Genomic DNA, 12,164 nt, shown 5'->3' on the forward strand with positions numbered 1-12,164 from the left:
TTTAGAAGATATAGAGCGGACACAAAATGGAAGGCTCAAAACCTTTGACCCTAAGTTGTGACCTTGACCTTGAGCCGGCATGGCTGACTCATGGGTTCTGCACATCATCTTGATGAGGTGATCATTTGACCCAAGTTTTATAAAATTCCTTCAAGGGGTTTATGAGATATAGAGCGGACACAAAATGGCAGGCTCAAACCTTTGACCTTGAGTTGTGACCTTGACCTTGAACCGACAAGGCTGACTCATGGGTTCTGCACATCGTCTTGATGAGGTGATCATTTGACCCAAGTTTCATGAAAATCCTTCAAGGGGTTTAGGAGATATGGACCGGACACGATTTTGTTACGGACGGAAGGACGGAAAGACGGACGGACGCAGACCATTCCTATAATCCCTCCGCCACGGCGGGGGATTAATAAAAAGAAAAAGGTCACATAACCAGAACGGAATGAATGACATCAAAGAGAAAGTACCGTTATGAAGTCACTTAACCATCATTTCGCGGGCACGTACAGACGGACGGACGGACGGAATGACGGACGGACGGACCACGGACGCAGAGTGATTTTAATAGCCCACCATCTGATGATGGTGGGCTAAAAATACATGAATTTCGTTACATTTCTTTAAATTTTATAGTCATATCAATATTATTGAGGACTGATATTTTCACCAGTGCGAATTAATGCTTGGCCTCGGACGAATCTGTCTTTAAAATGTTCAACATTCTTAAATATGTGCCATACGTTGGCATTGTTTTTATATACCGTATTTTCCCGAATTAAGGCCCCCCCTCTAATTAACGCCCCCCACCCATTTTGGAGGGAAAAAAGTCAACAAGAACGGGAAAAAAATCACCTACCTCATTTTTATAAGTCCATATAATAAGTAATTTACAGTACTAAAGTCCAATGTATTGAAAATTAAACACACTTTTAAACAGTCCATGTACCGTAAGTCCAAAACATTAGTACTAAGTACGGTACGTATCCAATCATCAAACAGAAAATTTAATGGTAAATACATTTTTGATTTGTATTTACACCACTCCTGCACACGCTTCCTGCCGACTTTAAACAAACTTGCAGCAATGTGTTTACGATATACCCTTTTCTTCGGCAGTTTTAAGAACTTTTAATTCAAAAGCAGGCACAGCAGCGTGTCAAACCATTGACATTGTGTATTGCACTACTAGCTACCCGCATGTACTAAGGAAAATGTTATTGGAGTACACAGCTGTTTGGGTCATGACGTAATGTGTAGTGTCGCGAGCATGTCAAAACGCCAGACATGGAATACACGAGGTACCATATTTAAATGCATAAAAGACACACTGCAATAAATTGGATGCCAAATAATTACGTTTTGGGGGGATTAAACAACACAGAAACACTTTACAGATAGTTTGAACGATGTTTTTAAGTTTTGTAAAAAATTTCATTTTTTATTTTTTTACCTCAAATAAACGCCCCCTCTTTCGAAAATGTAACGCCCCCAGGGGCGTTAATACGGGAAAATACGGTACCCTTAACAACCTACATGTACATAAATCACACGAGGGCGGTATCGCTCACACGCGTAGGTACCCGAATAACCAGTGTGCTATAGTAACTATCATTTTAGACATTTACCTTTTATACTGGATATAGCACATTCGCTTTTGATAACAAATTAAAGAAGAAACTTTTTATTGATTTCTATTTCTCAGCAATTTTAAGAACCGATGCGGTACGATCAGACAGTGATGTGTCACATGGCGCGAAAACATGACGTAATGCCATGACAATCTCGAGCAAAAATACCGCTTTGATACCCTCTTCAGATGTCAAGATACTGACACACTTCTTTTAGCTCTTTGAGGGGGTGTAAACTGATCATGAAAACAAGGTCAAATACTTAGTTTATCAACTGAACAATTACCGTTAATCTTTAACGTTTTTTTTTTCTCTCTTTCAACACGGGTGGATGGACAATGATTATTGTGTCCAAATTTTTAGACACTTTTCAAAATAAATATTTTTCGGAAAATAATACTATTGTACATAATACTCCTTTCATAAAAGTGACAGTATTAAAAGTGTCAATTATTAGGGCGAGTGGCTGTTCACTAAGGGCGAGTAGATATTACTGGCTACTAGTCCTGCAGGGTGAGTGGTGTGAATTTTTTTTTTAAAATCTTAAAAAATCTTCTTCTCAAAAACCAGAAGCCCTAGAGCTTAGATATTTGACACGTAGCATTGTCTAGTAGACCTCTACTAAAGTTGTTCAAATCATGACACCGGGGTCAAAATTGGCGCCGTCCCAGGGGTCACTTGATTTTGCATAGATTTCTATAGGAAAATCTTCAATTTTTAAAAAAAAATAAACCAAAAGGCCTAGAGCTTAGATATTTGACATGTAGCATTGCCTAATAGACCTCTACAAAATTTGTTCAAATCATGATCCCCGGGGTCAAATTCACCCCGCCCCATAGGGTTACTTGATTGTACATAGAGAAATCTTCAAAATATTTCTAAAAATAAACCAGAAGGCCTAGAGCTTAGATATTTGACATGCAGCATTGCCTAGTGGACCTCTACAAATTTGTTCAAATCATGACCCCCGTGGTCAAATTGACCCAGTCCCAGTGGTTACTTGATTGTACATAGGGAAAACTTCATAAATTTGCTAAAAATAAACCAGAAGGCATAGATCTTAGATATTTGATATGTAACATTGCCCAGTAGACTTCTACAAACATTGTTCAAATCATGACCCCCGGTGTAAAATTGGCCCGGCCCCAGGAGTTACTTGACTGTACATGGGAAAATCTTCCAAAAAATTTCTAAAAGTCATTAGTTTGACATTTGAAACATGTAGCTCATATTTCTCTGGCGAGCGATCCAGGGTCATCATGACCCTCTTGCTTTTTTCTTTTTACAAATTTTATTATACACTTATTTTGATATCATAGTCATATTTGTAATACTCAATCCTTACAATAATGGGTATAAATGAAAAAAAATATTGTTTCATATTTATTTTTTTCAGTGAAAAATACCCATAGTGAAGAATAATTTTTATGTCTCCCTGGGGGACATATTGTTTTTGCGCTGTCCGTCCGTCACACTTCATTTCCAATCAATAACTGGAGAACCATCTGATCTAGAACCTTCAAACTTTGTAGGGTTGTAGGGCTGCTGGAGTAGACGACCCCTATTGTTTTTGGGGTCACTCCGTCAAAGGTCAAGGTCACTGGGGCCTGAACATTTGAAAACCATTTCCGATCAGTAACTTGAGCACCACTTGACCCAGAATGTTGAAACGTCATGCAGAGTAGATGACCCCTATTGATTTTGGGGTCACTCTGTTAAAGATCAAGGTCACAGGGGCCTGAATGTTGAAAACCATTTCCGGTCAGTAACTTGAGAACCACTTGACCCAGAATGTTGAAACTAGAATTGAATTCCATGCAGAACTCGAAAAACTTTAAAAAAATCTTCTTGTCCAAAACCACAAGGCATAGAGCCTTGATATTTGGCATGTAACATCATCTAATGGTACTCTAGTAAGATCAAATTGTGCCCCTGGGGTTTAAAGAGGCCCGTCACGGGGGTCACAATTTTTACATAGACTTATATAGGAAAAACTTTTAAAAACCACAAGACCTAGGCCTTTGATATTTGGTAAGAAGTATTGCCTTATGGTCCTCTACCAAAATTGTTTAAATAATAACCCTGGGGTGAAAAGAGGCCCTGCCCCGGGGGGTCTCAAATTTTACATAGACTTATATAGGAAAAAACTTTAAAAATCTTCTTGTCTGAAACTGCAGGTCCTAGGCTTTTGATATTTGGTATGTTGCATTGCCTTGTGGTCCTCTACTAAAATTATTCAAATTATGCCCCTAGAGAGAAAAGTGGCCCAGCCCTAGGGTTCCCATATCTATTGGGGAAAAAAACTTCAAAAGTTCAAAGCCTAGGCCTTTGATATGGGGTATGTAGCATTGCTTAGTGGATCTCCTACAAGATTGTTCAAATTATGCCCCTGGAGTGAAAAGTTTTCCCTATATAAGTCTATATAAACCATGTGACCCACGAGGACCACTAGATGATGCTACACACCAGATATCAAAGCCCTAGGCCCTGTGGTTTTGGACAAGAAGATTTTTAAAGTTTTTCCTTTTGGTTGCCATGGCAACCAGAATTCTGCATGGAATTCAATTCTTTTAACAATTTTGAAAGGGGACCAACCAAGGATCATTCCTATGAAGTTTTGTGTCCAGTGGTTTTCAAGAAGAATTTTTTTTTTAGAAATTGTTGACGGACGATGTACTATGCACGACGGACATCAAGCGGTCACAATAGCTCACCTTGTCACTTCGTTACAGGTGAGCTAAAAATTCTATGAAAGGAAACAAACTATCGGAATTCTCTTTAAGTTTACAGAGTCTTGTATTATCAACAATTAACGTATGATAGTACAGTGAAAGGAAGTGGAGGCACCTGTGCCTATATGTGACCATAAATGCATGCAAGTCAAGGGTAATAGCTACTGTTTTGCTGCTTGGACCAACTTCCACCCAACCTGCCCCCAAAACCAAAGTGCACAACTTTTCACATCTGTCAATTGTTTTACAGGACTTTTCAAGAATGGCCATCAAATTTAAGCACTTTTCAAGACAGAACAATACAGGGCTCTCCCTAAAGTTTGAAGTAGTCAGTGATGAAAAGTAGCCAGCAGAACCTGAGTGGGGGGTCCGGAGGTCCTCCCCCTGAAAATTTTGAAACTGAAGGTTTAAAATGGTGCAATCTGGTGTATTTTTTGGTATTTTTTCTTTGCTTTGGCTACCTATATTTTTTTTATACAAAAAAGACATAAAAACATAATTCCTCTTAAAAAAGTATTTGTGACAACACATAAAAAGTCAAAGTCATAACCTCACTCTACACCAGAGTCATTATATATCGTCAAAAAATCTGTCAAAAACGGTTCAGCATCACAGTCTTTATTCACAGCCTTGGCACATAGGTGGATTATATATATCTAGGCCACGAGCCATATACACTTAAATTTATTACAGTAATAATGTATTCTGAGAACAAAAAAAAGCCAAAAAAGTAATTCTCACTTTTTCCCCCCTGTAACAATGAGCCATTAGTAAGGCGATCATGAGCATTTTGACGTGTAGATCTACTGCTTCCAGGTCCGTATTATTTGTTTCAAAAATATTTCTTTATCAACGATTGACCGTCTTTTGGGCAAGTGAGTATTCTTTCAGAAAAATCTTACTTCCTTCAAAGCCTAGATGCCAGCATGCGAGCAACGGTGTACAAAACATTTTTTGCAGTGCATCATGCCAGTTAAAATAACGCTACAAGTGGTCAGAACAGGCTGAATGGAAACTAACGAAACTAAGAATTAATTAATCAATTCTACTTAGTTAGTTACAGTACAGCTTTGCTATTTAATTTTGCAAGGATTGAAAAAAGTATGCATTGGATCGGATAAATAAAGAAAACGGGAAAACCCACAGGTGCCCGCTCATATTGCTAAACTATTCGTCAGTGCTCGTCACATGGTGAGACTGATTAAAAATAGATGCGCTAAGATCCTGCGCAATTCACTGACTTGGGAAACCAACAACCATATGATGTCAGCATACAAAAATAACGTAGTTTAACTGTTGGAATACACATGTATAAAGTAATGGTAGGCCCGTAATGGTAGCGGTTTCTTTATGTTTTCATTAGACAATTAATATCGGGTTATTATTTTATATTTTGAAGATCATTTTTTTGTTCAGTTTGAGAAAAGTAGCCAGCGGTACATCCGTCAGTAGCTGGCGAAATCGCCGGCCGCCGGGGCTTGTGGAGAGCTCTGGCAATAATAAGATAACATTAAAGATCAGTAACCTACCTGTCTGATCATTGGATCATCTGTTGTTGTAACCTTGTGGAAGATACGATTAATTCTTTTCAAAGGACGCTCGTTCTTTGTGGATACACGATCATAACTCTTGTCATAGTACTCCATACTACCACATTTTAACCTGCACATGAATTAACACATACTTTATGAAGAACATTGAACTTACGGATACAACTGTACAACATTCAGTAGAAAAGCGCATGTCTCCCCCAATGCATAGTCATATAAGCAAGAAGTCAACAGGGGACAGGAGCAGAAGTCAAAGAGACACTGATGGTTGGCTACAATAGGGATCATCTACTTGGCATGTCCAATCATCCCACTAAGTTTCAACATTCTGGGCTTAATGGTTATGAACTGGAAACCATTTTCTATGCTCAGCCCCTGTGACCTTGACCTTTGAATGAGTGACCCCAAAACCAGTACGGGTCATCTACTCTGCATGTCCAACAAGAACTGTCACTGGAGTGACTTATACCCCCATTCAGCCATTCTTCTTGTCACAGAAGAATGGCAACCATAAGAAACTTTAACTAGAATGTGTCTGTAGGACACAGGGTGTGCCCCCCACTGGTACATTTGTCACAAATAAGGGGAAATCATTCAAATGTTTGCAGTCTTAATGGGGTATAGACTCAAAAAAAAATTATGAAATGGATTCATTATTCTATACCATATACATTTTGAGCTATGAGCATCACAAACAATCCACTATTTTGGCTATTTCAAGGTCCATAACTCTGTAATAAATGCTAAAGTTCTCAAGAAGAATGCCAAGTGTGCAAGGTCACATTATGATAAAGACTCAAGCAAGGTTTCATGAATTTACATTAAATACTTTTTGAGTGAAGCACATAATTAGATGAAAATGTGCATTTTTTGACTATTTCAGGGGCCATAACTCTGGAAATAGGGGGCGGACCCTAATGAAAAATAGGAGGTGCGCAAGTTCGTATCATGATAAAGATTCATGCAAGGTTTCATCAATTTATATCAAATACTTTTTGAGCTAGGCGTGTCAAGAGGTGAAAATGTGCATTTTTGACTATTTCAGGGGCCATAACTCTAGAAATTGGGGGCGGACCCAGATGAAAAATAGGAGGTGCACAAGTTCATATCATGATTAAGACTCATGCAAGGTTTCATGAATCTATATCAAATACTTTTTGAGCTAGGTGTGTCACAAGGTGAAAATGTGCATTTTTTTACTATTTCAGGGGCCATAACTCTAAAAATGGGGGGCGGAGCCTGACGAAAAATAGGAGGTGCGTAAGTTCATATCATGATAAAGACTCATGCAAGGTTTCATCAATCTATATCAAATAGTTTTTGAGCTAGACGTGTCACAAGGTGAAAATGTGCATTTTTGACTATTTCAGGGGCCATAACTCTAGAAATAGGGGGCGGACCCAGATGAAAAATAGAAGGTGCGTAAGTTCATATCATGATTAAGACTCATGCAAGGTTTCATGAATCTATATCAAATACTTTTTGAGCTAGGGGTGTCACAAGGTGAAAATGTGCATTTTTGACTATTTCAGGGGCCATAACTCTAGAAATAGGGGGCGGAGCCAGATGAAAAATAGAAGGTGCGCAAGTTCATATCATGATTAAGACTCATGCAAGGTTTCATGAATCTATATCAAATACTTTTTGAGCTAGGGGTGTCACAAGGTGAAAATGTGCATTTTTGACTATTTCAGGGGCCATAACTCTAAAATTAGGGGGCGCAGCCAGACGAAAAATAGAAGGTGCGCAAGCTCATATCATGATAAAGACTCATGCAAGGATTCATTAATTTATATCAAATAGTTTTTGAGCTAGACGTGTCACAAGGTGAAAATGTGCATTTTTGACTATTTCAGGGGCCATAACTCTAGAAATAGGGGGCAGACCCAGATGAAAAATAGAAAGTGCGCAAGTTCATATCATGATTAAGACTCATGCAAGGTTTCATGAATCTATATCAAATACTTTTTGAGCTAGGGGTGTCACAAGGTGAAAATGTGCATTTTTGACTATTTCAGGGGCCATAACTCTAAAATTAGGGGGCGAAGCCAGACGAAAAATAGAAGGTGCGCAAGTTCATATCATGATAAAGACTCATGCAAGGTTTAATTGATTTATATCAAATACTTTTTGAGCTAGGCATGTCACGAACTTCGGACTGACGGACGGACAAGGGCAAATCTATATGCGCCCACCACTCATGGGGCACAAAAATACTTAGAATAATATAACAAGAGAGCCATGATGGCCCTATACATCGCTCACCAGAGTTGATCTGGCCTACTGACCTAGTTTTTGACCCCGAATGACCAAGAGTTGAACTAAAGATCATCAAGACAAACATTCTGACTAAATTTCGTAAAGATTTGGTTTCAACTGTGGCCATTAGAGTGTTTACAAGCTTTTCCTTTGATTTGACCCCATATGACCCATATTCGAACTTGACCTATAGATTATCAAAACAAACATTCTGACTAATTCCCATGAGTTTCAAACTTAAATTGTGGTCTCTAGTGTTGGAAAGAATTTCCTTTGATCTGGCCTAGTGACCTAGTTTTTGAACCCATATGACCCAGATTCATACTTGACCTAGAAATGATGAAGATAAACATTCTGACCCAGCTTCATAAAGATTGAGTCACAAATGTGGCCTCTAAAGTGTTCACAAGCTTTTCCTTTGATTTGACCAGGTGACCTAGTTTTGACCCCACATGACCCAGTTTCAAACTTGACCTAGAGAACATCAAGAATAACATTCTGACCATGTTTCATAATGTTTGGGTAAAAAATGTGGTCTCTAGAGTGTTCACAAGCTTGTCCATTGATCTGACCTACTGACCTAGTTCTTTACCCCACATGACACATTTCTGAACTTGACCTAGAGATCATCAAGACAACATTCTGACCAAGTTTCATAAAGATTGGGTCAAAAATGTGGTCTCTAGAGTGTTCACAAGCTTTTCCTTTGATCTGACCTACTGACCTAGGTTTTGACCCCACATGACTCAGTTTAAAACTTGACCTAGAGATCATCAAGACTAACGTTCTGACCAAGTTTCATAAAGATTGGGTCAAAAATGTGGTCTCTAGAGTGTTCACAAGCTTTTCCTTTGATCTGACCTACTGACCTAGGTTTTGACCCCACATGACTCAGTTTAAAACTTGACCTAGAGATCATCAAGACTAACGTTCTGACCAAGTTTCATAAAGATTGGGTCAAAAAAGTCTAGAGTGTTCACAAGCTTTTCCATTGATCTGACCTACTGACCTATTTTTTGACCCCACATGATCCAGTTTCGAACTTGATCTAGAGATCATCAAGACTAACGTTCTGACCATGTTTCATAAAGATTAGGTCAAAAATGTGGTCTCTAGAGTGTTCATAAGCTTTTCCTATGATTTGACCTACTGACCTAGTTTTTGACCCAACATGACCCAGTTTCAAACTCGACCTAGAGATCATCAAGACAAATACTCTGACCCAGTTTCATAAAGATTGGGTCAGAAATGTGGTCTCTAGAGTGTTCACAAGCTTTTCCTTTGATCTGACCTACTGACCTAGTTTTTGACCCCACATGACTCAGTTTCGAACTTGACCTAGAGATCATCAAGACAAACATTCTGACCAAATTTCATAAAGATTGGGTCAAAAATGTGGTCTCTAGAGTGTTCATAAGCTTTTCCAATGATTTGACCTACTGACCTAGTTTTTGATCCCACATGACCGAGTTTCAAACATGGCCTACATATCATCATGACTAACATTGTGACCAAGTTTCATAAAGATTGGGTTACAAATGTGGTCTCTAGAGTGTTCACAAGCTTTTCCTATGATTTGACCTACTGACCTAGTTTCTGACCCCACATGACCCAGTTTCAAACTTGACCTAGAGATCATCAAGAAAAAACATCCTGGCCAAGTTTCATAAAGATTGGGTCAGAAATGTGGTCTCTAGAGTGTTCACAAGCTTTTCCATTGATCAGACCTACTGACCTAGTTTTTGACCCCACATGACCCAGTTTTGAACTTGACCTAGGGATCATCAAGACCAATGTTCTGACCAAGGTTCATAAAGATTGGGTCAAAAAAAGTGGTCTCTAGAGTGTTCACAAGCTTTTCCATTGATCAGACCTACTGACCTAGTTTTTGACCCCACATGACCCAGTTTCGAACTTGACCTAGAGATCATCAAGACAAACATTCTGACCAAGTTTCAAAAAGATTGGATCAAAAATGTGGTCTCTAGACTGCTCACAAGGCATGACGGACGATGCATGTCGACAGACGCCGGACAATGACCGGTCACAATAGCTCACCTTGAGCACTTTGTGCTCTGGTGAGCTAAAAACGTAAAAAAAACTTTTACTTGTCTTTGGAGTACTTCATCCTGGGCTTCCACGGCACACATAAGTAATACTGTTATATGTGCCCAGGATGAGGGAAGAGGTAAATATAAAAATCTCTAATATTAGAGATACACTAAAAGTGAATACAAACAAGAGCTGTCACTAATGGTGACAAATGCCCCCGCAGCACCTTGACCTTTGACCTGGTGACCCCAAAGTCAGTAGGGGTGGTGTACTCAATAAGTACTATCAGCATGTGAAGTTTGAAAGTCCTGGGTGAAGTGGTTCACATGTAAAGTGCCTTCATGCAAACAGTTAATGTTGGCCCCTGTGACCCCAAAGTCAGTAGGGTTGGTGTACTCATAAAGTACTATCAGCACGTAAAGTCTGAAGGTCCTGGGTGAAGTGGTTCGCAAGTGAAGTGCCTTCATGCACAGGGTTTTTTCTAGCTAATTTGGGAACATAGCCTATACCCCCAAAATTGGGAATTTTGATGCGTAAATGTTCCAAATTGGGAAATATTTAGTCCCATAGGATATAGTAAGGATGAGTTTAAGCACTTTCTCATACACTTATTTCACATTGTACAACCTCTTTAACAGACTTCCATTACAAAATTGTCCATAATTTGGTCAATTTTTGTGCAATTTTGATGAAATTTTTTTCAGAATGTAGATTGGGAATTTTTGCACTCATTTTGGGAAAAATACATACTTTTTGGCATTGGGAATATAGCCGAATAACGGCTATAAAAACGGCCGAAAAAAAACCCTGATGCAAAAAGTTAATGTTGGCCCCTATGACCTTGCCCGTTGACCCCAAAGTCAGTAGGGGTGGTGTACTCAATAAGTACTATCAGCATGTGAAGTTTGAAGGTCCTGGGTGCATTGTTTCGCGAGTAAAGTGCCTTCATGCAAAAAGTTAACGTTGTGACTAACAAACTAACTAACGAACGAACGAACGGACAATTGAAAACTAATATGCCTCCCTTGGGGGGCATAAAAATGTCTTACCGACACATGTTACCACAGAAAAATGTATTTACTTTTTATATAGGACTAATAATACAACTAGAATGTGTCTGTAGGACACAGGGTGTGCCCCCCGCATTGGCAAATTTGTCACAATTAAGGGGCAATAATTAATATGTTTGCAGTCTTAATGGGATATAGCCTCAACAAACATTTTATGAAAAGGATGCGTTACTCTAGGCCATATACTTTTGAGCTATGAGCATCACAAACAAAAAATCCACTATTTTGGCTATTTCAAGGGCTATAACTCTGTAATTAGCACTAAGATTCTCAAGAAGAATGCCAAGTGTGCAAGGTCACATCATGATAAAGACTCGAGCAAGGATTCATGAATTTACATCAAATATTTTTGAGCTGGGCACATAATTAGGTAAAAATGTGCATTTTTTACTATTTCAGGGGCCATAACTTTAACAAGAGGGCCAAGTTGGCACTAGGTCGCTCACCTTAGAAACACGCCATAACAGTGTAAACATGTTCGACATAGTGATTTCATGGAAACAAATATTCTGACCAATTTTCATTAAGATTGCATAAAAAATGTGGTCTCTTAAGACTTAGTGTAAACAAGCATTTTCTTCAATTTGACCTAGTGACCTAGTTTTTGAACTAAGATGACCTACATTCAAATTTGACCTAGATTTGATCAAGGCAATCATTCTGACTAAATTTCATCAACCTCGATTGAAAAATACAGCCTCTATTGCATACAAAACGTTTTTCTTTGATATATCCTAGCGACCTAGTTTTTTTTATCCCAGATGACCCATATTCAAACTTGACCTTAATTTCATCAAGGCTAGCATTCTGACCATATTTCATGAAGATCAATTGAAAAATACAGTCTCTATCGCATACACAAGG

At 38.7% G+C, this 12,164-nt stretch overlaps 1 protein-coding gene across 2 annotated transcripts in view; it reads right to left on the reverse strand.

Moving 5' to 3' along the window:
• LOC123563983 (eukaryotic translation initiation factor 3 subunit D-like) overlaps positions 1–12,164 on the reverse strand; it is a 224,789-nt gene that overhangs the window by 141,212 nt on the left and 71,413 nt on the right. For both annotated transcript variants that reach the window (XM_053536644.1, XM_053536645.1), the window contains one exon: positions 5,899–6,031. In XM_053536644.1, the coding sequence (XP_053392619.1) occupies positions 5,899–6,031 (133 nt within the window). The remainder of the gene's footprint in view (positions 1–5,898; positions 6,032–12,164) is intronic.

This window comes from Mercenaria mercenaria, chromosome 2, assembly GCF_021730395.1.
Source record: "Mercenaria mercenaria strain notata chromosome 2, MADL_Memer_1, whole genome shotgun sequence".
Taxonomy (NCBI): domain Eukaryota; kingdom Metazoa; phylum Mollusca; class Bivalvia; order Venerida; family Veneridae; genus Mercenaria; species Mercenaria mercenaria.